This window comes from Mesoplodon bidens (genome assembly GCF_964165515.1).
Source record: "Mesoplodon bidens genome assembly, chromosome: 18".
Taxonomy (NCBI): domain Eukaryota; kingdom Metazoa; phylum Chordata; class Mammalia; order Artiodactyla; family Ziphiidae; genus Mesoplodon; species Mesoplodon bidens.
In genome coordinates this window covers 47,258,655-47,285,157 of record NC_138175.1, presented here as the reverse complement: position 1 = coordinate 47,285,157, position 26,503 = coordinate 47,258,655, and the positions used below count along the sequence as shown (strand labels likewise).

Below are 26,503 nucleotides of genomic sequence, written 5' to 3'. Positions count from 1 at the left end.
TCCGTGCTTTTAACCACTTAACCTATTACTATTGTTATTACTGCTCTTGTTTTTGTAGCTGTTGTTAAAATTATTGTTCCAGGTTCACTCTCTTCCCGCCTCTATCCTGGTCTCCTCTAGTTTCTGTAGTTCTACTGGGAGTGGGAGTGAACTGGGAGCAGAGCCCCAGGGAAGAAAAGGGCCAGAACCTGTTTCTCCAGGGTAGAGCCTACCCTTAATCTGGTTCCTCCATAGTCCTGCATACCCCAAGGCTGGGTACTCAGGGGGCAATTTGGTGACCTTAATAAAATACTAAAAATTGATCAGGCCAAAGCCTTGGAGTCACAACCATGACTCTACTCTTTATAGTGTGCTCCATATCTAAATTGGTGAACTTGACCTTCAAAACAGATCCAGTATCTTGCCCACTTCTCCCCGCCTCCACTGCTCTCACCCTCATCCTGTGCACCACTGTCCCCCCTGGACCATCCCAGCAGCCTACACTGTGTCTCCATGGCCCCTCCTCCCCAGTATCTGTGCCCCACAGGCAGCCAATGGGAACCTATGAATACCTGAGTCAGGTTTCATCCCTCCCATGCTTGGAGCCTTCCTGTAGCTCCACCTCACTCCGGGTGGGCAGAAAAGTCCATGCAGTAGCTTGCAAGGACCCACAGATCCTCCCTGTCACCTTTCAGCCTTCATCTCCTAAGCACTCTCCTCCTTGCTTCGCCCCCTCCAGCTCCATTGATGTCCCTCAGACTTACCAGGCATGCTCCTCCCTCAGGGCCTCGCACAACTGTCCCCTTTACCTGGAGTGCTCTTCCTGCAGACATCCGCAAGACTCCCTCACCTCCTTCAGGGCTTTATTCAAACGCCAGCTCCTTAGTGGGGACTCCCTGACCACCCCAGCTACAACTGCCTGTATCCCCCATCTCCACTTTATTTTTTCTTTATAGTATGTATCATTTCGAACATGTTGTCTCCTTCACTGTAAGGCTCATAAGTTCCTTGTGGGAAAGGATTTTGTCTGTTCTGGCCTCGTGGCTTGAGGGATCTTAGTTTCCCAACCAGGGATTGAAACTGCACCCTTGACAGTGAAAGCGATGTGGAGTCCTAACCACTGGACCGCCAGGGAAGTCCCTAATTTTTGTCTGTTCTGTTCACTGCTTTATCCCCAGCGCCAATAAAAAAGGTGTCCAATAAATGTAGAGTGACTGGAGGTATAAATTTCAGCTGGAGGATCTTCTTGGGACTAAAGGATGGGAAGGGGAAAGGAGGATTTGGGTAGGGGACTGGTCTGGTGGTTCAGGAAGGTGAATGGATGGGGTGCATCAATGCAAATAAAGAACACAGGCTGAGACTTTGTCACAGACATTTCTTGGAGCCGATATCTCATGCCCCCTCCCCCGATGACAAGGCTGGGTCTGCGGCCCGCATCATCCCCCACTACTTCAGCCTGCCCTGATAACAACATTGAGGTCACAGACTGGCTTAGAATCAAGATCAGGAAGATAAATGTCGGGGTGCCTCTCCCAAGTATGGGGGCCAAGCATCCAATCTGAGGGGCAAGCAGCTGGGATATTGGGCCTGGGGGCTCCAGGGTCTGAGGTCTTCCTGGCTCCCAGGGTCACCCCTCCATGCACCCCTGATCTAGGGGTGATGAAGAGTAATCATGGATCAGAGGTGGGTATCAGCAGGGAGCAGGACTGGGAGACCTGGGAGAGGCGGTGCTGGGAGGTGGGAGCCAGGGAACCGTCCCCAGCCCCCCACTTCATCCACAGATCCCGCAGCACCTTACAGCACTCTGGTCCCCCGTCCCACCCCTCCCCAAAACGAGGTAGGTTAAGAATGGAGCTTCCCCCCGCCCACCACGGAAGGGAGGAGACCGAGGCACAGAGAGGGGGATGGGGACCCAGGCTGCCCCAGCCCCCAGTCCCTCCGCCCTCAGCTCTGGTGGGTCTGACAGTGATGAGAGCTGGGCAGAGTGGGGATGGGAGGGACACCCCCCTTTTCTCTCACCCATCCCAGGGTCTGCTTGAGAGAGCTGAATCTCACAGGTTCCGGATGTAATAAATAGTTAATAATTTAAAGGAAGTGACAGGAGGATCCACCCCTCTGGCCCCCTTGACCTATCCCTTGAACCCTCACAAGGCTATCCAAGTCTGGGTAATGAGGAAAGGTAAGTGCACATTTCAAGGTGCTCGGGACCAGATGCAGGTCCCAAGCCGGTACAACATTGAGATTGTGTTGCTCCAAGACCGTGATCCCCACCCCCCCATGCAGGAGGCCATCAGATCTGTGGTACACTAGAAGTCCCACTCCACTCAGGGGAAAGAGACCTTGGACTCCCCCTTCCCCAAAAGAGGACTCTCAATGGGCCATGAACCACGCTTTCAAACTTTCCGAAACAACCCCCAACTCTGAAATGGAAGAGAAGGAGTTACCAGAGGGGCAGATCATAAAAGGCTTGGACTGGAGCTAGGACTCAAAGTTTGGCTTGGAAGAGAGTCCGCAAGGCTGGGGTGTGTGTGTGTGTGTGTGTGTGTGTGTGTGCGCGCGCGCGCGTGCGTGCGTGTGTGTGGTGTGTGTGTGTGTGTGTGTGTGTGTGGCCTTTGTGCCAATAGAGCCATATCTAGTTGCCTTTGTGCAATGCACACCTTCCTCTGAGGGCACAGCATGGCCAGCCCCACTCACCACCTTGGCTGTGTGCCTTTGCTTCATGAACGGCCTGCACAATCATCTACAGCAATGCTGGGTCCTAGAGATGGAAGCAGGGGTGCTCTTGGGTGGTCCTGGAATCCAGGAACATTAGCTCAAAATGTTTTTTTCCCCCTAGGGTAAAGGGGTAGTTCTGTGGGATACTGAGAGCTTGGGCTGGAGCCCTTGGGACTAGAATTCCAGTGTCTGGGAACTTGGGGTTTCAGGGGCGTATGGATGGCAGGATTCAACAGGCAGCAGTTCTCAGGGGATGCACAAGCTGGGCCTGGGAAATATCAGGCTAGAGAGGTTTGGGTCCAAAGAAATCTGGGATCTGAAGGTGCTAGGGTCCCAGGGAGCCTCAGATCTGTCTCTGGAATGGAGGGACCAAGGTCTTGGGTCAGGGACAATCCCAATATTGTGTAGGCTTGAGTGCTGAATTTGGGGGTCAATGGCACCTTGGGGTCTTGGATCTAGTGCTCCTAAAGCACCTTGGGGTCACTCAGGGGCAAGGGATCAGAGGTCTGAGTTGCCATGAACATCCCATCTTGTGGGAGCTGGGCTCCCAGCCTTTAGTGGATTGGGGAATCTGTGGGTACGAAGAAGCCAAAGATTCCAGGACATTCTGGGGCTTGAAATGCAAGTCCAAGGAGGATTGGAAGAGGGCTATCTGAGGGGTTGGGACCAATGTCTTGGACCCTGAGGTGTTGGTTGCCTCCAGTCTTACATCTGTGGGACTAGGCACCTCAGAGTCCTACATATGAAATCGAAAGCTCCTGGGAACACAGGCTTGGTGTTGGTGGTCTACAGACTTCTTTGATCCCTGGCTCACAGAGCATCTTGGAGTCTTAATTCTGGATCTTGGGCAGTGTGTGTGTGGGGAGGGGGGCTCTGAGATGGGTCTCCCAAGTCATTTGGGTCAGAGAACATCCGTTTGAGCACATCCAAGGACTCAGAGTATCTTAAGAGGATTCGGTATCTAAGAAGTCCTGGGGCTACAAGAACATCTCAGATACAGGTGCTCCGAGTTTTAGGTGAGCATTCAGGAATGATTTGGGGGTGATTCTGGGTCTTAGGGTCTCAAGATCTGGGAGTAATTGTATACAGGCAGGGTCAGGTACCGGCAACTCCTAATTCTGGGGTTGTAATTTGAGGGTTCATGGTGCCAGGCATGACTGGGTCTAGACTGGTCATTTGAACAGTGAGTCAGGATTCAGAGCCCGATTCTCAGGGATCCGTGTGCTCCCCTGCCTGCCTAAGGTGAAGAGTCTGGGCATCCCTGGAACCTCCTCAGTCTAGGCCAGAGCGGGGTGGAGTGGGGATGGAGAACGGGGACGCCAGAACTCAGGATGCCTGGGACCTCTTGGACAGACATCCCAATGAAGCTGGTTCTGGGGTCTCTCAGTCCTACATTTGGGGTCCAGGTTCCAGGTCTGGGGTCTCTCAATCCAAACTCAAGCTCCAAGTTCCGGGTGTGCCTAGGTTTGGGTTTGGGGTCCGAACGGAGTCCGGGGTCCTGGACCCTCAATTTTGGGTCCTCGGTCCGGCTACCGGACCCACCAGGCCGTCCTCACCGCGCCGCCTCCTCGTGGCGACCCCCGCAGCCTGCGCAGCCGCATCGCGCTGCGACCCAGTGGCATGCGCGTAGGGGCGCGTAGCAGCAGAGGCAGGGCACGGCGAGGGAGAGCGCGGCCAGCGCGGCCCAGCGCGCGGCGGGGCGCGGGTGGCCCGGCTCGCAGGCGCACGGGTCCGAGAAGTCGCCCTCGGCATCCGACAGGCAGTGGTAGAGCAAGCTCTCGGCGCACCACAGGCAGCTGAGACGGCGCACCAGCCGGCGACCCGGGTCCGGGGCCTCGGCGCAGCGGCCGCCGCGCCCGTCGGCGCGACGGCGGAAGAGCGCGCGGCAGTGCACGCAGCGCGCCGCCTCCTCCGCCTCCGGAGAGGCCTTGGCAGGCGCAGGGGCCGGGCCGGGGCCCGGGGGTGGGCGAGCCGGGGGTGCTGGAGGCGCAGCCTCGGTGAGAGGGGCGGGCAGGGCTGTGGGGGGCCCCAGGGCTGCGCCCCTCAACGCGCCGGTCTTGGCGAAGCGCACGACGCAGGTGGATAGGGCGAGGGGTGCGGGTGGCCCAGCTCGCCGGTAATCCTCATAGCCGCGGCCGCCCCAGCCCAGCCCGCCTGTCCCGGCCAGGGGCTCTGAAGGCTCCGGAATCCCCGTGAACGGTAGGAGCGGAGGGTAGCTCTGCGGGACCAAGACAAAGGCGAAGAAGTTAGCGGGGTCTGTGATGCCCCACATCCCACCACAATCCATCCCGGCCTTAGAAGACCCGAGAATCCACAGACCCAGCCACAGGCTCCATTCATCCTAGGATCGTGCCCTGGGATCCTGACTGCCTGGGTCCGGTACTCAGACTTTAAGTCCTCAGCCCACTCCCCTCCCAGGGACAGAGGACATCTAGGGACCGACAGAAGACTCCAGGCACCAAACCCACACCTTAAGGACCCAGTGGTCCAGGCTCTCAGTCCTGCCCTCTCTCAAGATCCGGGATCCCAGTACCCAGCCCCCTCTACTCTCAGATTCAAGACTCCTGGACCCCAACCGTCTCCTCCTTCAGGACGCAGGAGTCTGGTCCCCAGGTCCCTTTTACCCCTTGGATACTGAGCCCCACCCCTCGTGAATTAAGCACTAAAGGACTCCTTCCTCCCACGAGTACCACCAGCTTCCTAACATAGTCATTGCCCGAGTCGTCCCCTAAACCTCTGTGGAATTCAGAACTTTCCAGTCTCCAAGAGCGCAGGAGACGCAGGAAGCCCTCACCCAACCTTCCGAGGAACCCAGGCCTAAGCTCCCCCGCCATAAATCGGGTCAGCCATCCCTTAGAACCTGTGGTTTCTTGCCCCTCTGCGGCCTCAGTACCCGCCCACTTTCGGGACCCCAGGGCCCGGCCTTATTTCACCGGGAGTTGGAGGTCGCACCTGAGCTGACGAGCGGCGGCGCTGGGGGGGCGTGGCCGGCCCGAAGCCAGAAGCTGACTCCACGGTGACGATGGGGGCCGCCGCTGCGGTGGGAGGCGTCTCCTGGTGGCTGTGACTGGAGGAGGAGTCGCTGTCCACGTGGGACTGGGGGAGATTGGCGGCCTCAGAGCCGGGACCCCTGGCACAGCCGATGCCCTTACATAGACCCCCTCCCATTGTGAGCGAGGGCTCTGCGGCCAGACAGGCCTGGGTTCAAGCCCCGGCTCTGCCACTGACTGGTTGTGTGACCTCCGGCAAGTGAGCTCAGCTCTTTGAGCCTCAGTTTCCTCTTCTGTAAAATGGGGATCATAATATTGTCTATTCGTAACGATGTGGTTAGGACCCACTGTAAAGGGCATAAACATGCCTGAAGTACAGGAAGAGCTGGAAATTGTTATTATTATTTGACTTTCTCTTCTTATCTGCTCAGCTCACCAGTCTACAGAACATCAAGTCAACCTCCCTTCTCGGAAGCCCTCTCCCTTGGCTGTCAGCTGCCTTCCTGCCTCCTTCCCACCACCACACCTTTACTGGGGCAGTTCCACCCACCTGGAATGTGTTCCTTCCCATCCAAACCAAGCAATGTCCTTTACGAGCTTCTCAGACCCTTGGTTTCCTTTCTGTAACTTGGGAATAATTCCCACCTCATCCGATTACTATCTTCAATAAACATTCATTGAGCACCCACGACATGCCAGGCTCGCAAAGGCCATTGGGAGGGTGTGAGATGGAGCATGGAGAGCACAGCATCTTTCCTGAGTAAGTGCTCAATAAGTGGGACCTGTCTGTGTGACCTTGTAGACCCACCTGCATCTCCCATTACCCTGGGAATCCCCCTTTTCTGCCCAGGGAACCAGTTTTGTTCCTCCAAGTGTTCTCGAGCAACTCCCACTGTACCCCAGCAAGTGCCAAATCGAATCCGACATTATGTGCATTTATTCATTCAGTCAATTTATTCAACACATATTTACTGAACACTTACTGTCTACCAGGCACTGTTTTAAGCATTGAAGATGCAGCAAGAAAGCAACAAGAGATCCTTGCCCTCCTGGAGCTGACATGTTAGCATGAGAGATGGACAGTAAAGCCATTGATAAGAAAACTGTCTATTGGGAGAGGAAATAAGAAAAATATCTTAGAAGATGGGGATAAAGAGTAGGATAAGGAGCATTGGGAGATTTTAAACAGGTTGCTCAGAGAGGGCCTCACTAAGGTGGTATGTGTGTAAAGCCCTGAAGGAAATAAGGGAATAAGCCATGTGGAAATGTGGGGAAGAGTGTTCTAAGACAGAGGACCAGCGAGTGCAAAGGCGCTGAGACAGGAATGTGCCTGCCCTTTTGGAGTACCAGTAGGAGGTCAGTGTGGCTGGAGCCAAGTGAGTCTGAGGGAGAGAAATAGGAGGCCAGATTGTGTGGGATCTTATGTGCCACTGTGAGGACTTTGTCCTTTACCACGAGTGAGATGGAGCCTGGGTAGGGTTGTAAGTGAGAGATATCCATGATTTGACTTAGATGTCAATAGGGTCCCTCTGGCTATGTGTGGGGAAAGGAGATGGTGGGGAGGGGGCAGTTGATGAGCAGTTGATGAGATGGTCCAGTGGGGAGATGAGGTTGAACAGTAACCAGGTTGGAGGCACATTCCGATCATTTTGAAAGTGGAACCAGGGAATTCCCTGGAAGTCCAGTGCTTAGGACTCAGCGCTTTCACTGCCAGGGCCTGGGTTCAATCCCCAGTCCGGGAACTAAGATCCCACATGCCATGCGGTGTGGCCAAATTTAAAAAAGAAAGAAAGTGGAGCCAATATTTGCTGACAGATTAGATGAGGGGCATAAAAGAGGAGAGGAGGCAAGGATGACTCCAAGGTTTGTACCCCTGAGAAGGATGATTTCCCATTAATTTGTTCATCCATTTACTTTTAATATTTATTAATTTTTATAGTGTACCTTAATTTTTTTTTCTGCCTTTCCACACTAGAATAGAAGCTCCTTGAGGAAAGGGACTTTGTTTTGTTCACTGATGTATCCCCAGTGCTTAAAACACTTCTTATTCAAGGTGTTCAATAAATACCCTTGAATGAACATATAAATCAAGATAGAACAGAAAAACTAGAATAACTGGGATCAAAATTGACACTATCGTTTGGGTCCAGATTCGTGTGCCCAGCACGTGGCATGGTGCTGGATACACAGTAGGTGCTCAAGAATGTTTGTAGCATAGAAAGAAACCCCTGCCCTCCCAGCAGAGCTGCATCCTGGAGACTCACCGTCAGAGGGCAGGGAGTGTCTGCGGTATCCTGGGAAGGGGAGGAGGAAGAGGAGGAGGAGGAGGAGGGGGTGAGCGAGCCTGGGGCAGGGAGAAAGGCAGAGAGTGAGTTCCCTGGGCCCAGCTTCTCCCACCCCTCCACCCCAGCCCCCCCCACCACCACCAATGCCCACCACCTGCGCCACTCACCTCGACCCAGTGCAGCCAGTGCTGCCAGCAGGCTCTTCTGGAACTCATCAGCCTCTGCTGGACTCTGAAACGTCAGCCCAAACTTGCAGTCACCCAGGCTCCAGTGATGGAAGATGGGGTTCACCTTGTTGTAAACCAAGCCTGGCCGCAGGGTACACTCCAAGGTGGTCTGAGGGGGGCAGGAAGGGGCCAGGTCAGATACCCCCCTTCCAGCCATGCCTGTGACTTCCCCAGACTCTATACCAGAGCATCCCACAAACCTCATTTCTCAACCCTAGGTATACCCTTGAACCCTGATCAACACCCCAATACCACTCCCCGACTTTACTGAGCACACCTCTGATACTCCAATATTTCCCCCAAACCCCTTGATCCCTACATTTTCCTAACCACCCCCCTGCCCCATATCTCAATAGGAATCCCAAATTTTATTGAATGCCTCAAAAAATGAGTCAACCTCTTTCTGATAGCCAATATCCCCCATTTGACTCAATCATACTCCCCAAGTTTTACTGAACTTCTCAAAATGTTATTGTTAATCCCCTTCTGATGCCCCAATAAGCTCCCCAAATATCATCCCCAAATTCTTAACAAACTCCCACAGATTTCCCCTCAGATGCTGGTCAACACCCTAGAAGTTCCCTCATCTTTTTGCCCGACAACACTATATTCTTTCACACCATTTCAAACCCCCCTACATTGCTCCTTCCGATCCTTGCTCTGAAATTCAACCCTTACTCCAAGCCTTTTCAAGCGATCCAAACCTTTCTACTACATCCCCAGCTGAAACGTCAACATTCTCTTTCCATTTCAGGCCAGACAGCCCAGAACATTCCTGCTGGACCCACATTAGGATTGTAAACCCTACTGGACACTTCCAGACGGTCCCCCCACCAAATGCCTCCATATACTTAGAGCAGACAGGGGCCAGTGGTGTAAAATCCTCGTGGTGAGGCTCTCTGAGCAAGATGGAGCCACGGGGAGGGTTCTGAGCCGAGGAGGGATATGATCTGAGTCAGGTGTTAGCCCAGCCCCTTTTGAACAGACTGAGGTTGGGGGAGGGAGCAGCAGCAGGGCGAGGAGACCAGTGCGAGGCTGCTGCGACAGTCCAGCAGGCAATGGCAGTGGACAGGACCTGCTTAATACCCACAATGGTCCCAAAACTCCCCACTCTCAGACAGAGGACAGATATACTTCCAACTCCATCCCACACCCCGGTGCTGCGAGATGACCTGACCTCACCTCTACATCCCCAGTCCCATTCCCCTACTTCCCCACACCCGCACCCTACCCCCACGCCCCAGGGTGGCTCACTTTCTGGTCCCGGAGGCGCTCCCCGTGGATGACGTAGTGCCCCTGGCGGGCCCCCCCCTCGGGCCTGGCCCCTCGGACCCGACATACGCTCACCTGGCTGAGGCCCCCGCCCCCCACAGGCAGCCAGCCCCCACTGGAGTCATCTCGGGCCATCACCACGGCTCGGACCCGAACCATGTACCTGGAGGAGGTGGGGGGACAGGGACAACAGGGTCAGTGAGTGTCAATCCTGCCCTCCTATTCAGTGTTCCCCCAACCCTCATCTCTGCTCTTCATCCCTCACAGCTGGATCTACTGCACCCTTAGTCACCCCTACTCACCTTAGCTTCCACACCCACCTCCTCCCCTAGGCACAGTCTCCCCATACCCGTCACCTCTTTTATGCCCACCTTCTTCCAGCACGGCTTCTTTCTTCCTCTTGCCATCTCTTTTCTCCCATGCCTACCTTCTTCTCCATATCTACCTCTTTTCTCCATACCCACCTTTCCTCCCTTTCCCCATCTTTCCCATCCTCACCCCCATAGCTTTGCTCTTCCACTTCCCTTCCTCCTCCTGCTCATCCCCTATCAACCCTGTCTCCTTCTCCTCCCTCAGCACGTACCCACGGCCCCACCCATCGTCCCCCTCACAGCTGGGTGCCTGCGCATATGTATTTTCTTAGAGCCCATCAACTCAGCTCCAGTCCCCCCTACACTGCCTCCGCACCCTGCCGCCCAGGCCACTGGCTGGGTGAGAAACCCAGGCTCTCCTTCCCCCCCACCCCTTCCCGGATTTATGAATGAGACCGGATGCAAAGCTCACTGAGTCACCCAGCAACGGGAGATGGGCAGGGAGCAGGGAGAGAACCAGAAATGGCCAGAGACAGGCCGAAAGGGAGATGGAGGCAGAGGAAGCCAGAAACGGGCGACCGAGACACATCCAGAGAGCATTTCATTCACAAAAATCAAGCCTGCTCCCTCAGGCCCCTGCCGAGGAAGGCAAGGGGCAGAGATTGCGGGGGGTGGGGGGCGGGGGGAATTGATCCCTCCTCCTCTCCCTCCCCGCCCCAGCATCCTTCAGAACCATCTTACCCCGCCCCCCAGCTCAAGGGACGTAGCCCTCCGCCCAGTAATCGGTATCAGCGTCCAACCCCTCACTACCGCCGAGCGCAGGGACCTTGGCGCCCCAGCCTTAGGGACCCCAGCAACGAGGTCTAGCCCCTTCCCCCACCTGCAGGCTGCCGGGTTTCCCCAGCCCTTGGGGAGGGGAAGGGGCGGCCGCAGCGCCCCCAGCCCCCTTTTCTCAATGGGATGGGATTTTGTGAATGAGCAGTCACGTGACGCTGCTTCCTTTGTCCGCCCGCCTCCCCCGACAACAGGTGAAGCAGAGAAAGAGGGCAGGGGTCCCCCCCGCACCAGGGCCTACTGGGATGGGACGCCGGGATTTCTGGATGCCCTACGCTCCCCACACATCTGTCTCCCGGGGGGAGTGGTCCCCTGAGTTCCCCAATGGTGAGGGTCCAGTACGGAATTTTATGAATGGGGCGTCCTCCGAGGAAGTCCAGGCCCCCCAAATGGACACTGGTACCCCAAATGGCTGCCGCGCAGTTTGGGGGCCCCCACCCCCTTGTCCTTCCAGCCAGGGTCTGGGGGGCGCCCCCGTGGGCAGGAGGAGCAGCGCGGTGCTGTCTGCCCCCTCACCGTGACAGGCGGTCTGTCAGCCCCCGCCCCCTCGCCCCCCTCTGCACCTGCCTGGGAGGCTCCGGCCGGGCTCCGAGCGGTGGCGACGTGGCCTCCTCCTCCTCCTCCTCCTCCTCCTCCTCCTCCTCCTGTTCGCTCCGGCTCCCTCGCTGGCTCCGGCGGCGCTAGAGACGGGCACCGGGAGCCGGGGCGAGGGGGGAGGGAGGGGGAACCTGAAAGATGGGTGGGGGGGAGGGGGCGGCTTGGGGGAGGGGTAAGCGCGAGGCAGGCGCACTTGCCCGCTGGGTCCTAGAGCCCGGCACTGGCGCCAGCGAACAGCCCCCCAGCCCGCATTTTCTCAGGATCCAGAGAGGATCCCCTACTTTCCCACCCATCCGCGCCATTGGTCCCTGAGGATATGGGGAAGGGGTCCGGGACGGAGCCTGGTCTCAAGGTTCTAAAGAGGCGAGGGTCTACGTTTTGGGTTCTAAATGGGAGGGGCTGGGTGCCTGGCTAGGTTCGAAAAGGGGTGGGGCAAGAAGGGAGCATTTGCAAGGAGGCGGGGTCGGAAGACCTGGGGGAAGAAGAGGGGGAAGGAGAGGGTGAGGACGCCGAAGGCGCGGACAAGCGCGTGCGTCAAGAAGGGGGCGGGTCCACGGAGGAAGGGCCTTCTGGGCGGGCCCGAGCAAGGAGAGGGTCTAGGGAAGAGAGGTTGCCAAGCCCTAAGGGGGCGGAGCTTATAAGTAAATTGTCTTTAGGGGCTGGACGACGGAGAGCTCCAAAAGGGAGGAGCTACGTAGCAGTGTTTGTAATGGGCGGGGCTTCGGGAGAGAGAGACTAACGGATAGGGGCGGGGCATTATAAAGGGGAGGGGCTTAAAACGTTCTATAGGGGTGGGGCCTAGGACTACAAGGCTTGGGGGCGGGGAAGAAGACTCCCGAGTATTTCAAAGGGAGAACCAGGTTCGTAAGGGGCCGTGCCCAAGCTTGCTCAAGGAGGGCGGGGCCTCGAGCCCGGGGGCGTGGCCTAGATCTCGGGGTCCGCCCTCGCAGTCTCGCCCACTTGCCTTCACCCGCACCCCCGTTCTTTTCGGTTATTTTCTGCTACGGCCGTTCCCCGCCCTGCCCTGGGCCCAGGGGGCCGCGGTCTGAACTTTGGTCAGCTGGAGGAGTCGGTGAGTGGGATCCTCTGAGCGAAGGAGTAGCCAGGACGGAGCTTGGGTAAAGGGGTGGGCCCTGAGTGTGAGGCCTGGAAAAGAAATTTAGGACTAAAGCCTGGGAAGAGGGCAGGACCAAATGATCAACACAGAGAGAGAGATCTGAGGATTAGAGGTGGTGACTGAGCGGTTAGCCTGACAAGAATACCGGGAATTTGTTAAGCGGAGGCGGGGCCAGACCTGGGGCGGGGGTTGTTGAGAAGGCCAGATTCCCTGACAATCGGGGCGGGACCAGAGGGAGGGGGCGGGGCCTGGGCCTCTGGAGCCTAGTTAGAGTCCAGGGAGAAAAGCTTGAACTCTTTGTAGGCCTTATAGGCTACAGAGCACAACCATCATGAATGATGTGGCCTGAGTGACTGACAGGAAAGCGGGCAAGACCTGCGTCTTGGAGCTTTAGAGGCCTGAGACGTGGTCAAAGTGTAGGGATGTGATATAAGGGACCAGCCAGGGAGACAGGGACCCAACCTTAGTACACTAGGAGGATGGAGGATTAAGTATCTGAACAGCAACTGTATGGGGCCACGGGTTAGAAGATGTGAACATCAAGAGTCACGGAACAGGAATGCGGGGAGAGACTAGTGCTTGAGTGGATCTTGGAGGACAAGGGCGGGGCCGGAGCTGACGGATAGGACCAAGTACAGCCAGCCTCGTGGGGTCCCCACAGCCCTGGCAGATTGACTGGCGGAAGTTTTTCTGACCACAGTCTCCGACCTCCGTCAGAAATGGGGAACGTGCAGTCGGAGTCGTCCGCGGGCGGGGGCTCCCGAAAACAGCAGGCCTCGGACCGGTCCTGCGACTCCCGCCGGACATCACTGATGGAGCCCGAGGGGACCCCCTCCTCCCCGGCCATGCGCCTGGCTCGCGGGCTGGGCGTCTGGTTCCCTGGCAGGTCCGCGTCCCCGGGACTCCTGGTACCCCCGGAGCCCCAGGCCTCACCCTCATCCCTGCCCCTGACCTTAGAACCGCCCTCGCCAGTGACGCCCCCTGCAGAGGAGGCGACTGCGGCCGCGGTCTCCACACCACCCCCGCCCCCCGTGGGGACCCTGCTGCCCGCGCCGTCTAAGCAGCGAAAACCCACGGGCACTTCGGTGCCCCGGATCTGCGGTCTGCTGGAGGCGAGCCATCGCGGCCACGGCGACCCTCCCAACCTCCGCCCGCTGCCGCCGCCGCCCCGGCAACTAACCGGAGAGGTCCCCGACCCTGTCCCGAGGGCCCCATCCCCGACTCCGCCGCCCTTGGAGCCGCGGAAGCCGCTACTACCGACACCTTCCGACCCGCAGCCCCCGGAACGCAGAAGCACTCCTGCTCTGGCCACATCCGCCGCAACCCCTACAGAAAGCCAGGCCAGGCACGGTAGCGAGGGCCAGACGGCCGGCGGAGCCCGCAGAGGGGCACCTCCCCAAGCAGGCGAGGGCGAAATGGCCCGGCCTGTGGCCTCCAAGCCCGGCCTGAGCCTGTTGCGTAAAGTCACCTTCAAGTCGGGGCCCCAGCTGTCCCCTGCGGCAGCGTCGAGTTCCTTAGCGGCCAAAGCCTCTCCCGGGGGCGGCGGCGGAGGAGGACTCTTCTCCGCCGCCTCTGGCGCCATCTCCTACGCTGAGGTCCTGAAGCAGAGACCCCTGGCTCCTGGGGCCTCTCGCCCCTCGGGAGAGGTCCCTCGGAGAACTCAGGAAGCAGAGGGCGGTGATAGAGATGGCGAGGGGTGTTCTGGACCACCCTCGGCGCCTGCGTCCCACGCCTGGACCCTTACTCCTTCACGCTACGCCAACTTCCCAGGCTCGAAGCCCAAATTTGACTGGGTGAGCCCCCCTGACGGCCCTGAACGCCAATTTCGCTTCAGTGGAGCTGGCGGAGGCGTCGTGGCGCCCCGACGGCGCGCAATCGCGCTCTCAAGGCCCAGGGGCTCCCCGCTGCCTCCGCCAGGGCAGATGCATCCAGCTCCCGGGCCCCGAAGGCCCGCAACCGCCTTGCTGGCGCCGCCTGTGTTCATCTTCCCGGCGCCCACCAATGGCGAGACTGTGCGCCCCGGGCCTCCCAGCCCGCAGGAGTTGCTGTTGCTGCCGCCGCCGCCGCCGCCGCCGCCCACGCTACCACCCACGCCGCCTCCCGCGCCGCAGCCGCCAGTACTCCCGAAAACGCGGCTGCCCGGGGCGCTCCCGCCCACCCCAAGCCCTGGCCACTTGGAGTCGGCCGTGGCTCCCGCCCCGGCTCCCGCTCTGCCCCTCGCCTTGGCCGCTGACCAGGCCCCAGGCCCGGCCCCACCCCCGGCTCCAGCTCCCACCGTGGCTGAGCCATCGCCACCTGCGCCCGCGCCCGTCAAGGTCCGCACGCGCCGGAACAAGGGTCTCCGCGCAGCCCGGGCCGCTCCGCGTGAGGATGGCGTGCCTGGAGATGGTCCTCGCGAATATACTGCAACTACTGTGACTGACAGCGGTGGTGGAGGGGGTGGTGGCAGCGGGGCTCCTCCAGCGGGGGCGGTTAACTCGGGCGCCGCGCGCCACTGGCCACCCTTCCAGGTGCTTAACTCTTGTCCCTTCAAGTGTCACTGCCGCCACCAGCCACGCCATCGCCGCCTGCCACGCAACGTGTCTGCCTGGTGAGGGGAGGTCGGGGAGTAGGGAGGGGAGTTATACCCTTCCAAGTCCTGAACCCGACTTTCCTGGAGTGCCCCATTCAACCCTTTGGCGTCCCGACCCCAGCTGACCCTAGACCCTCCCCTTGGCTGCATCTCAAACCCAGCTGAGCCCCAACCCTTCAGAACCAAGAGGAGCCTTGGTATCATGCTGATCCCTGACAGAGAACACCTTGGCCCCGCTCCTTAGTATCCAGACCTCCAACGTGACCCTTGGCCCTCTTATTACTCTCTGGAGCCATCAGGGAGGGAAAACTGGTCCCAGCTGGCCTGACCCTATTCACTGCCTTGACCCTGTCCCTGATGACATCAAGGACCACATCCCAGGCTCTTCAGGGATGGGATGGGAGATGATGGTCTTCTGGAACCAAATGGGTATAAATGCAGGCCTCCAAAGGAAGCCCCAGGCCTAGCCCCCCAGACTCCTTACCCCTCCAGCCTTTGGCACCTTCTCCCGACGGACCCAAGACTTTGACCGCCAGAGGGCACTGATATCCCAGTCCTTGTGCTGCAGAGGTTACTCCTGATTCCACAGATTCAGGGAAGACACTGCATCCTCCGGTTACTTCTCCTTCACCCCTAAATCTCAGGATCTGGTCATCAGGGTCTGTCTGACCCTGGCTCCTGAGGAACCTGAGTAACTGGGAGACCCTCTTCCCTGGTACCTCTGGGGCTCAGCTGGGACCTGAAGGGGTAGTTGGGAGAACTACTATCACCAACCCTCAGCCCCCTTTCCTACTAAGTTTAAGTGGATACAGCCCTGCCCTAAACTACCTTTGGGATATTCAGACATGGTCCCTTATACAGATGGAGAAAGTGGAGCCTGGAAGGGGTAAGGGCCTGGCCACATAGCCAGGTCCTGAAGATTCTACCCTCTCCCTAGGCTAAGCACACCCACCAACCACCTGAGTGAGCCACCCTGGGTCACCACCACCAAGTTGGCCGGCTCCCTGGTAGCTGCGCTGGAGCACGACGACTTGCAGGCTACCCATTCCAACTGAGTGCAGTCTGCTCAATGCCCTCTGCCTTCCCCTCCTTGACAATAAAATAACCATCCAGATGCCTAGATGCCTGTCAGTCACTGGCTAAGGGTTGAAGGGGTGGGGTGGGGCAGAGGTCTCCATGAAAGCACCACATCCTGGCAACAGGAGGCTGGACTCAGACTAACAATAAGGGAGGTTCCATTCATCCAGCATGTGGACTGATGCACCCAGGGATGAGATGTTCTCATTCCCCTTAATACCATCAGCCCCATTTCCAAGCCGATCTGGTGCCAAGCTCAGGGGTTCAGTGCAAATCATTCTGGAAAGCAGGAATGATCATTCCCTTTCTGCAGCTGGGGAAACCACAAATGGCTCAGCCAGATTTGGACTCTGCCTTAAACACCTTCTTGAGAACTTCAACGCAGGAAACAGGCTGGGAGGTGCAGGAGGTCATAAGTCACAGCACTGGCTCAGAAGAGTGGGAACCAAGGCAAGCCCATACGAGGGCCCATGCCTTTTGTTCCACAGAGGTCCATTTAGCATGTCATTTAAAAAAACTGGTTTAATTCATTGCAAACATTTTTCAAAATCAGGACACTTCGCCCCCTTCACTGAAACACTCTGGTACATTGGTCTGGCCTTTCTGTGTGTCCACAGCTGGCTGCAACAGTCCCTCTACCCGGGGTCTGTGCTCTCCCCGCTGTGCCACAGGGCCCCCACAGTGGACATCTGTGTTTGAGACCTTGAGCAATGGCCACTGGACAGAGGCTGACCCAGGGTTATCTCAGACCTCCTAGGGCCCCCAAACCTCCAAGTTCTTCAGAGATAAGAACTTACGTCCCTACCATTCCACTCGGGGAGACAAGGGCCTAAGAGAGAAAATGTCAATCCACCTTTATTGGGGGAAACCCTGCACTGCAACTGCCTTAAATAACGCAAGCTCTGCCCCACCCCAGTGCCTGGTGGGCTCAGACGATCATCTCCAGCTGCCGGGCGTACTCGATGACCTGTTTGGCCAGCTCCGTGGATGGGATGGTGGTGTCTTCCGGCTTCTGCTGCTGGCTGGCAAAGCTGTAGTAGTTGTTGAGGCCCAGGACCCACCCTCGCTGCAAGAAGGGAGAGATGAGAGATGGGTGGGGTGATCACACAGGCACCCTCCCCCTACCCATGTGGGCCCTGGCTCGCTTTCCTCACCAACCCTACTCTACCCTGCATAACCCTAGGCAAGTAACTTCACCTCTCTGTGCCTCAGTTTCTCCATGTTTGAGATGGGGACCCTAATCACACACTTTTCTGGGTCTGCTGTGAGGATTCAGTGAATCAAAAGTGCTAAGAATAGTGTTTGGACCAGACTAAACGATCACTAAGTATCAGCTGTCACAATCGCTCAAGTTCAGTTTCACCTCTTCCAGTCTGATCTTGACCCTCCTCAGTCACCAGGGCTATTGCACCCCATGCATCAGCATCCCCAGGGGCACTGCTCCCACACAAATACCCCAGACCAAATGAAGCAAAGTCTTGTGGGGAAAAGCTGCAACCTCCAAGGAATTCTGATAAGCCCAGCAACCAACATATGCTAAGCCTCCCCCTGCACCTGGTGCCAGGTGCTGGGCTAAGCTCATCCCACATATTAAACTCTAGCCCCTTTCTACACGTAGGGAAACTGAAGTTCGGAGAAGCTGGGCAACTTGCCTGAGGTCACATAACTGGATTTAAACCCGGGCAGTCTTGCTCCAGTGTCCCTCCAGGCCACCCCACCCTGCTGTTAGTGAGTGCACCCCTTGGCTCGCTGGCCCCATGGTCCCCCGCCCTCCACCCCAGCCACCTTCTTGGCGTAGTCTGTCATCTTTTTGGGTGTGTTGAAGAAGAGGATCCGGGTGGCCTCAGTGAAGAGGATTTTTTCATAGGCCTTCTCGATGCACCCAGCAATCTCATCCCTGGGGGAAGACGAGATTCTCATTACTGAGCACAGACAACTCTCCAGGCCCTGTCCTCTCAGTTCAGCACTGATGGCTGCAACGTGTTACCTGCCCTGTTCAACCAATCAAGGCTCAGGGCAGAGTAGCTTGACTAGAGTTGCAAAGCTCGGGCCACAGTAGGGTCCACACTCCGATCTCTGGGACTCCTGGGCCCACACTCTGAGGTGAAGCCATATGACTCGTGGAACACTTCCATGAGAGGCAGGAGGGTCTCTGTCTGCTGAGTGCTGTCTGGGTGCCAAGTCCATGCTCAGGGTCTGATGTCCACGGGCACACACATACACAGCCCATAGTGAGATGAGGGCTCTTACCCCCATCTCAGGACCAGTTCCAGTTCACAGAACAGGAGAACTGATGTGCCCAGCTTCCCCAGATCACAAGTGGCCAGAATGGGATTTAAACACAGAGCTGTCTGACTCCAGAGTCCAGGCTCTTTCTAAACTCCACACGACCCTGGCCCCCCACACACCTGATAGTGTCAAGCAAGATGTCGATGAAGAAGGTATAGCTCTCAGCAGGGATGTTGCCTTTGGCCAGGAACACCTTGTTGTAGCTGCCCTCCATCAGGTACTGTAGAGGACAGGGGTGAGGAAGAAGAGAGGGTGAGGAAGAGGCAGCACAGGGGCCTACCCGCTGAGGCCTCACCATACTCCCAGTGCCTCCATAACCTACACTCTACTAGAACACTCTCTGCCATACAGTCACCCATTCCCCATGCAGACTGGGTCCTACTCTTCCCGGAAGCCCTCCCTGGTTTTCACTCACTCACTCACTCACTCTCTCTCTCTCTCTCTCTCTCTCTCTCTCACACACACACACACACACACACACACACACTCTCTCTCTCTCTCTCTCTCTCTCTCTCTCTCTCTCTCTCTCTCCCCCTCTCCCTCCCTCCCTCTCTCTCTCTCCCTCTCTCTCCCTCCCTCCCTCCCTCTCTCTCCCTTTCCCTCTCCCTCCCCCTCCTCCCCCCGCTCTCCAAGCCTGCCCTTGGTTAGTATCTAATTATCTATTTTCCAGGAGGGAGACAGAGCTGGAGCCACCCCAAGCTCATTCCTCCACATCTTTGCCCAAGCTGTGCTGCCCCTGCCATAAATGCCCTCTCGCCCATCCTCTCCCCACAGCGAAATCCTCCCATGAAACCTCAGCTCTAAGAACTACTTCTTAACCTTAGGCACTACAGCTCTTCCTTGATTCTGCTCACGTTGTTCCAGAAACCGTCCTCTTTGCTGCCCCTCAAACACACCAGGCATGTTTCTGCCTTGGGACCCTTGGACTGGCTGTTCCCTCTACCTGGACCATTTTCCCCCCAGATGACCACGTGGTTGGGTTCTTCGCCCCTTTAAAGTCTTTCTCAAGTTTCATCTTTTCAGCAAGGCATCCCCTGACCACCCTGCCCCTGCCCCTCCACCCTCCTTCCTGCTTTATTTTTCTCCACAGCATTTCACATCTGACAGACCATATACAGGTTATTTAATCTTTTTGTTTATTGTCCACTTCCTCACCTGAATGTCATCCTCACAAAATCAGAGATTCTAACTGTTTTGTTCACTGTAGAGTCTGAAAACCAACCACAGTGCCTGGTACAGGGCTGGGGCTCAATATCTGTTGGACAAAGGAGTCCATAGGCCGAAAGATGGGTGAACCCTCTCATTTGGGAGGAAGCCCTCCCGAATGTCTGTCCCTGTACCACTCCCTTTAGCCAGGCCCTCCCCTCCCCCTTCCTCAGCCTCACTTGCTCGAGGGACACTGGATGCTTGATGTATACATTGGTCTGGATGTCCTTGGCAGGCAGCCGCTCCAACTCTGTGTGGAACTCAGCCACCCGGTTCTGGGACAGCAGGAAGAGGAGGTTGAGGCCCAAGAGCTGGTGCATGTAGGCTGACTCCGGGAGCTGCTCCCTGTGGACCAGGGTGGGACACCAAGGTAAGGAGGGCTTAGGTACCGACCAAGCCCCCCACTCCAGGCTTCAGGGACCCTGACGACTGCCAAGTGCTCTCTCCTTGGAGGGGTATCGGGTCCTGGGTTTTCAGATGAAACTGAGGCCCAAAGAGACATGAAGAAGTCACAATCATATGGGCCCTAGAAAGTGATCTCACACCAGTAAAGTGACTTAGCCTCAGTTTCCCCAACTGTAAAATGGGTATCACCACAGTACCCATCTGATAGAGGTGGGTTAAATAAATAAGGGTTAAGTTATTAAATGATTTAATCCAGGTAGTGATTAGAACAGTATCTGGCCCAAATAAATACTATGTAAGTGTTAACTATGATTATGATATTAAGAATCATCACCTTCACTTTTGGGGGGAAACTGAGGATTAGGGAAGTAAAGTCATTTGCCCAAGACCATATAATCAGGAAGCGGCAAAATTAGTTTCAAACTCAGGTTTGTCTGGCTTCTGATGTCAAATTCTTAATCATTAGTCCATGCAAGCCCCATTCAGTTATGAAGCCATTCAGTTTCATATTCAACACACAGCCAGTGAGTCCCTGCTCTGGGCCCGGCTCCATGCTAGGCAGTGCTGGGACACAGCAGTGACTAAGACCCTTCTGCTTATAGAAGACTCACAGTCCAGTGGGAGAGACAGGGCTGGGATGGGGAGACACAGACAGACGGGTCAGGGCTGATACAGCATTGGAGGCCACAGGAAAGAGCTTGGTCTGAAACCTGAAGGCTATGGGGAGCCAGGACAGGTTCTAAGCTGATGATAAACGTGGTCAAATTTTAGTGTCACAAAGAACCTACTGGCTGCCATGGAGGGATGAATCTGAGGGGACAAGGCTGGGGCCAAGGCAGGTAAAAGGTGATAGTGGCTACACTGGGGAGTGGAAATTTAGAGTGGGAATGTGAAGGGGGAGACAGCTGGAGCACAACAGAGACTGGATGGTATAATCCCACACTCAGGACCTCCAGGCCAAGCCCTAACCCTGAGGCTTCTGGCTGCACAGCTATGAGACTGGATGGTATAATCCCACACTCAGGACCTCCAGGCCAAGCCCTAACCCTGAGGCTTCTGGCTGCACAGCTATGCAAAGGGGTAATTCCAAAGAGAAGGAAGATGTCTCAAGTGGCTAGAGCAACAAGGATAAAAAGCTGCCATGTAACACCCCCGCACACACACACACACACACACACACACACACACACACACACACACACGCACGCAAACCAAATTAGGGGCAGGGCCCATCCTCACTTGTAATCGAAGTAATAACATTTGAGCTGGGCCATGTACCGCTCGAAGGAGGGGATGTCCTTGCGTAGGATACTCCACTGGGCCCCGATCTCCAGTATGTCACCTGTAGGTAACAGGGGAAGCTCTCAGGAGGTGACTGTGGTCTGACCCTGACCACCACTGCTGCCATTCCTGCCATGACCACAGCCCATAACCACCCCCACCCCCCACCCCCACAAACCCCAGTGACACTCACGGGCCAGAATGAGCTGCTGTTTGGTCAGTTTGGTCCCTGTGGTTGGCAGGAAGTTGAGCTCCAACAGAACCAGCTGACGAGGAGGGCAGGGGAAGGAAGGAAAGAAGATGGGACTTCAAGTACAGATTACTTACCCTTTTCTAGGTCTTGGTTTTCCCTCCTAGAAAATGGAGCTAATCATCATCCCTGACTCATAAGGTTGTTATGAGTATTAAAGGAGTCAGTCCTCTTAAAGCCCTCAGATCAGGGCCTGGGCACATGATGAGGGCTCATTTAAGATGACCTCAGGGCTTCCCTGGTGGCGCAGTGGTTGAGAGTCCGCCTGCCGATGCCGGGGACACGGGTTCGTGCCCCGGTCCGGGAAGATCCCACATGCCGCGGAGTGGCTGGGCCCGTGAGCTATGGCCGCTGAGCCTGCGCGTCCGGAGCCTGTGCTCCGCAAAGGGAGAGGCCACAACAGTGAGAAGACCGCGTACCGCAAAAAAAAAAAAAGTTGACCTCATATTACAAGTATTAATAGATCCACTGGAGAAACAGGAAAGCCACCCCATGCCTGACCCAATGGAATCAAGGGGTGGGGAGACACTAGCACCTTCAGTTCTTTGGCAATCTTTTCCCATACTTTGGTGGGTTGGGCCCAGCTACCCCCCTCCATCTACACCAGGGAGGAAAGGGGGCTAACCTCTTCCCATAGTCCAGCCCACTCACTATCCCTTATCAGATACACCCCCCTCAGCAACTTGGTGCAGTCCACTGTATTTGTACTCTCTCCCAAACACACCTGGCCTGAAGCAACCCGAGCCCCATTCTGGTCCTCTACTGTAAGAATATTTTTCCTAAGTTCAGTCTTGCCCTCACAACTTGGCTGGGCCCCTCTCCCCACAGACGCATCCCTAAGCCCCAGATTTCTCAGACCCTAACTTGACCTGATCCTAACCACGAGCCCCATCATCTCAGCCTCCTTCTTCCATCACCCTGTCCAGTCCTCATTCTCCACTTGGTGTCGTCCAGAACCCTCCATCAGAAAAACTCTGACAGCACCATCCTGCCACTCCAGCCAGCTAGGTCTCCAAGCACCAAAATTTTAACTTCTCACTCGTCTGTGCCAGAAACACTCTTTCCGTCACCCCCCCCCACCGTGGGGCCGCATTTGGTCCATTCCAGGCCCCTCTCACGTCTTCATTCCTCCAAGCCCGCACTTTGGCTGTTCCGAATCCTTCACCCTATTGGATCGCCCAGCCCGTCCTAGTCGTGTCGGCGCTGCGGACTCCCCCTGGGCCCGGAACTCGGCTGGGTCTGGACCCCTCGAAGCAGCCCCGGCCGATCCCTACCTTGAGACGGCCGAGCTCTTCCCCGCACTTGCTAAGATTGGGGCTTTTACGGTTCCATTCGCCCTTGAGTTGCTCGTACATGCCGGCCGCGGCCTGCAGGACTGCGGCCGAGGCCGCCGCAGGCCCCGAGCTCGAGGCTCCCGCCACCCCGTTCACCGCCGCGGCCGCCATCTTCCGTGATGCGGCAAACCGCCCGCCCGATTTACGGCAGCGACGCCTACTGCGCCTCGCCCGGCAGAAGTGGGGCCGAGAGGTGGAGCCCAAAGCCGGGGGCGGGGCTGCGACTGTCCGCCTCCGCCTGCCGGGGTTAGCATTCAGTCGCTCTCGGGGAGGTGCCCTCGGAGCCCGGCTCTTAAGAAACATGTTAGTCGGAGCTCCGCCTCTGCTGTCACTCAAGATGGCGACCGGAAGTCGCCACCTGCCCTAACTGAAAATGGCAGCGGTCGCAACGCCTCCCCGCCTAGCTTCAGCCTGGGCGTTCGAGATGCTACGTTTCTGTATTGGAGATTACACCCGCGTGATAGCTTTTCTAAACCGAGAGATGGCGGTGGTGGAGCCATTCGGATAGCTGTGTTATTCTTCCCATGTTACAGACAGGCTTTGAGAGGCTGGGTAAACCTCCAAGAGACTAACGGCTGAGATTTGACCTTAGGTCTTTAACTCTAGTCTCTCAGTTCATCCTTCCACACTTTCTCCGAGTTTGTACGGATACGCACAAACTTTACAAAAATCATCCAGTCTTAATGACTTTAAATGCCACCATATATGCGGAGGATTCCCAATTTTTTTTATCCCTACCCCCGATTCTTCCATTTATATCACACCCGCCTATTTAACATCTCCACTTTTTCTCAATTCTGTCTCCATCATTTAGAATGTCAGCTCCATGAGAGAAGGGATATTTATCGGTTTTCTTTACTGCTGTTTTCCCAGCACGAGGTAGACAGTCAATGAATATTTGTTGAATGAGTGAATGAGTGGGTGTGTAAACAAGTTGTGTCTTCCGCAGCCCCACCCCCCAAGCTGCACCGGTGGCTTGCGGAGATCTTAATTCCCCCACCAGGAATTGAACCATGGGGCCATAGCAGTGAAAGCCCAGAGTCCTAACCACTGGACCGCCAGGGAATTCCGAAGTTGTGACTTTAAAAAAAGTTTTTTTTTTTTTTTTTTTGACGTCTGATCTTATTTATTTGTTACTCTTAGAACATCTCATTTTTGACTGGACTCAGACTTAGAAGTAGAAGCTCTCAGAGAGGACAGCCTCCGTCTCTTGGCAATCTGTTCCTGGCGTTTTTCTTTGGCCTCCTTCATTCTCTTGGCCAAAAGTTTAGCATATTCTGCAGCCTCTTCCTTGTTTTTCTTAGTACGCTGTTTCTTCAGAGCAATTCGCCGACGTTTGTGTTGCAGAACTCGTGGGGTAACAAGACGCTGAATCTTGGGTGCTTTGGTCCTAGGTTTCTTACCTTCTTTATTTAGGGGCTTTCTCACAACATACTGGCGGACATCATCTTCTTTAGAGAGATTGAAAAGTTTGCGGATTCTGCTAGCTCTTTTGGGCCCCAGGCGACGAGGCACAGTAGTATCAGTGAGTCCAGGAATATCCTTCTCCCCTTTTTTTACAATGACCAAATTGAGAACGCTCAGATTGGCATCCACAATGCAACCCCGTACAGATTTGCGCTTTCTTTCTCCAGTCCTCCTTGGTCTGTAACAGGAATGCCCCTTACTCAGTAGCAGGCGGACTCGGCCATGGGTCAAGACACCCTGCTTCATGGGGAAACCCTGTTTGTCGTTCCCACCACTGATTCGGACCACATAACCCTTCCATTCTTCACCCAGAGCGTCAGCAGCAACTTCTGTGGCCATACGCTTCTCATAAAAGGTACGAAGTTTTCGTTCATCGTCCACTTCAATGAGTTTCTGGCAGCCAGTGGCCGGGAAAGAGATGTTCAGCTTCATTCCGAAGCAGCCGACCGCCTCCGAGGCGCCACGAAAAAGAGCTAAAAAAAGTTTTTAAAGAAAAACTGCATCGTACTATACATATTTTCTAAAAAGCACAGTGGTTTTTAGCAATACACTAAAGACATCTCTGGAGATCAGTGGGCATATTTCTGACACTTTAACAAAAACGGCTGCATAATATCCCACAGTGTGAATATACAATTCATGTAAGGGTGCCCATTTTGATGTTTGTGTTATTTTTGTTTACTTGTTTGCCACTTCTAACAGTGCTGCAGTAAAGATCCTTAAGGTGAGGGGAGGGGGAATTGGAGGAAGGTGGTCAAAAGGTACAAATTTCCAGTTATAGGATAAATAATTGGGATGTAATGTACAACTTGATGACTACAGCTAACTCTGCTGTATGATATATAGGGAAGTTGATAAGAGAGTACATCTTATGAGTTCTCATCACGAGAAATTTTTTACCTTTTTTCTTTCTTTTTATTGTGTCTATATGAGAGATGGATTTAAGCTGGACCTATTGTGGTAATCGCTTCACATTAACTGCAAATCAAACCATCATGCTTAAACTTACAGTGATGTATGTTAATTATTTCTCAGTAAAACTGGGGGGGGGGGTGTAAAAAAATCCTTAAATGCAGTTGTTTTATTTCTAAGGGACAGATCATAGGAATTAAGATTACTGAGTTGAGATAAGCATATTTTTTCCTTTTAATAGACATCATAAGATTGCTTTCCAAAGTTGTAGCAGTTCACAGTTCCACCAGCCATAAAAGTGCTGACAGTATCACTGCTGCTGGGCTATATAACTTCTGCTTTTTCCTTTTACCAGTCTGACAGGGGACAAGCAGTAATTTTTTGTAGCTTTAGTTTGGATTTCTGTACTAATGAGGTTGAGCATCCTTTCCTGTGTTTATTGAACATTTGGATTTCCTCTTCTCTGAAATTTTCTGTGGGTTATTGCATTTTTCTATAAATTTTTAGGTACTAGTGCATATTGGAGATAAAACGTTTTATCATATATGTTGCAACTATTTTCTTTGGTCTAGTGTTTATTTTCTAAATATATATACATATATACATTTATAATTTATTTATTCATCTTTTGCCATGCAACATTTTAATTTGTACATAGTCAAATTTATGTAACTTTCCCTTTCCCTCTTGCGTAGGAATTCTCCCCATGCCAAAGTAAAACAAATAGCCTCCAAAACTTTTTGGTAAAGTATCTGTGTTTTTCCACATGTAATTTTTATTATTAATCTTGAATTAATTTTTGCATATGGTGTGAAGTAGTGATCTAAATTCGATTTTATCCTCACAGTCAATTTTTTCAGAAACATTTATTAAACTCTCACCAAAGTGAAAAACATTTGTATCATATTAAATCTCTTCAATAATCAGACATGTTTTAAGTCATCTATTGTATTCTACTGGTCTATATCTATTCTTGGTAAATACCATACTGGTTTTTTTTTAATATATTTTTTTTAATTTTTATTTTTGGCTGCATTGGGTCTTAGTTGCCACATGCGGACTCCAGAGCGCGTTCGCTCTGTAGTTGTGGCATGCAGTCTCTCTAGTTGTGGTTCGCGTGCTCAGTAGTTGCAGCGTGTGGGCTTAGTTGCCCCACAGCATGCGGGATCTTAGTTACCAGATCAGGGATCGAACCTGCATCCCCTGCATTGGAAGGCAGATTTTTAACCACTGGACCACCAGGGAAGTCCCCATACTGTTTTTAAATATTTATTCTTGGTAAATACCGTACTGTTTTTTATATAAAATTTATTTACATATATATTTATATATTTTATGTTGAGGTGAAATGGAAATAAAATTAATCATCCTAAAGTGAACAAT

General features: G+C 54.8%; 4 protein-coding genes across 10 annotated transcripts; 1 reads left to right on the top strand and 3 right to left on the bottom strand.

The window, feature by feature from the left end:
* Nucleotides 1-2,566: 2,566 nt before the first annotated feature.
* Nucleotides 2,567-11,450, bottom strand: SPRED3 (sprouty related EVH1 domain containing 3). 5 transcript variants are annotated; one of them, XM_081217569.1, is made up of 6 exons: nucleotides 11,177-11,450; nucleotides 9,451-9,631; nucleotides 8,137-8,305; nucleotides 7,949-8,028; nucleotides 5,647-5,790; nucleotides 2,567-4,912 (listed from the first exon to the last, which is right to left on the bottom strand). In XM_081217569.1, exons 2-6 carry the CDS (start codon nucleotides 9,625-9,627, stop codon nucleotides 4,247-4,249), a joined length of 1,236 nt encoding a protein of 411 aa, XP_081073695.1. In that variant the 5' UTR covers nucleotides 9,628-9,631; nucleotides 11,177-11,450; the 3' UTR covers nucleotides 2,567-4,246. The 5 variants fall into 5 exon arrangements, with proteins under 5 accessions (XP_081073695.1, XP_081073696.1, XP_081073692.1 ...); XM_081217570.1 differs by having other exon boundaries at nucleotides 11,181-11,289; XM_081217566.1 differs by lacking the exon at nucleotides 11,177-11,450 and adding an exon at nucleotides 9,840-10,176.
* Nucleotides 11,451-12,143: 693 nt separating this feature from the next.
* GGN (gametogenetin) lies at nucleotides 12,144-16,005 on the top strand. Of its 3 annotated transcripts, none has more exons than XM_081217399.1 (3): nucleotides 12,144-12,282; nucleotides 13,045-14,917; nucleotides 15,837-16,005. In XM_081217399.1, the coding sequence occupies exons 2-3, from the start codon at nucleotides 13,047-13,049 to the stop codon at nucleotides 15,952-15,954; spliced, it is 1,989 nt and encodes a 662-aa protein (XP_081073525.1). In that variant the 5' UTR covers nucleotides 12,144-12,282; nucleotides 13,045-13,046; the 3' UTR covers nucleotides 15,955-16,005. The 3 variants fall into 3 exon arrangements, with proteins under 3 accessions (XP_081073525.1, XP_081073524.1, XP_081073523.1); XM_081217398.1 differs by having other exon boundaries at nucleotides 13,028-14,917; XM_081217397.1 differs by having other exon boundaries at nucleotides 12,989-14,917.
* Nucleotides 16,006-16,806: 801 nt separating this feature from the next.
* PSMD8 (proteasome 26S subunit, non-ATPase 8) lies at nucleotides 16,807-23,053 on the bottom strand. Its single transcript, XM_081217205.1, has 7 exons — nucleotides 22,682-23,053; nucleotides 21,351-21,423; nucleotides 21,116-21,218; nucleotides 19,651-19,816; nucleotides 18,385-18,485; nucleotides 17,762-17,873; nucleotides 16,807-17,042 (listed from the first exon to the last, which is right to left on the bottom strand). The coding sequence occupies exons 1-7, from the start codon at nucleotides 23,042-23,044 to the stop codon at nucleotides 16,905-16,907; spliced, it is 1,056 nt and encodes a 351-aa protein (XP_081073331.1). The 5' UTR covers nucleotides 23,045-23,053; the 3' UTR covers nucleotides 16,807-16,904.
* A 785-nt stretch (nucleotides 23,054-23,838) lies between these two features.
* On the bottom strand, nucleotides 23,839-24,675 carry LOC308605846 (small ribosomal subunit protein eS6). Its single transcript, XM_081216111.1, has one exon. It carries the CDS (start codon nucleotides 24,638-24,640, stop codon nucleotides 23,891-23,893), a length of 750 nt encoding a protein of 249 aa, XP_081072237.1. The 5' UTR covers nucleotides 24,641-24,675; the 3' UTR covers nucleotides 23,839-23,890.
* Between the last annotated feature and the right edge of the window lie 1,828 nt (nucleotides 24,676-26,503).

Bases quoted from the DNA above. Each gene is read 5' to 3' on its own strand.
- SPRED3 (XM_081217566.1), bottom strand. From the start codon at position 9,907: ATGGAGAAGAAGGTAGGCATGGGAGAAAAGAGATGGCAAGAGGAAGAA. The intron at 8,306-9,450 runs GTGAGCCACCCT...TGCCCCCCTCAG, and splicing joins AGCGCCTCCGGGACCAGAAA to ACCACCTTGGAGTGTACCCT. The intron at 4,913-5,646 runs GTGCGACCTCCA...TTGGTCCCGCAG, and splicing joins GCCGCCGCTCGTCAGCTCAG to AGCTACCCTCCGCTCCTACC.
- LOC308605846 (XM_081216111.1), bottom strand. From the start codon at position 24,640: ATGAAGCTGAACATCTCTTTCCCGGCCACTGGCTGCCAGAAACTCATT.
- GGN (XM_081217399.1), top strand. From the start codon at position 13,047: ATGGGGAACGTGCAGTCGGAGTCGTCCGCGGGCGGGGGCTCCCGAAAA. The intron at 14,918-15,836 runs GTGAGGGGAGGT...CCCTCTCCCTAG, and splicing joins CCACGCAACGTGTCTGCCTG to GCTAAGCACACCCACCAACC.
- PSMD8 (XM_081217205.1), bottom strand. From the start codon at position 23,044: ATGTTTCTTAAGAGCCGGGCTCCGAGGGCACCTCCCCGAGAGCGACTG. The intron at 19,817-21,115 runs GTGAGGATGGGC...CCTGGTCCACAG, and splicing joins TGTTATTACTTCGATTACAA to GGAGCAGCTCCCGGAGTCAG. The intron at 17,874-18,384 runs GTGTGTGGGGGG...GTCTTCCCCCAG, and splicing joins ATCTTGCTTGACACTATCAG to GGATGAGATTGCTGGGTGCA.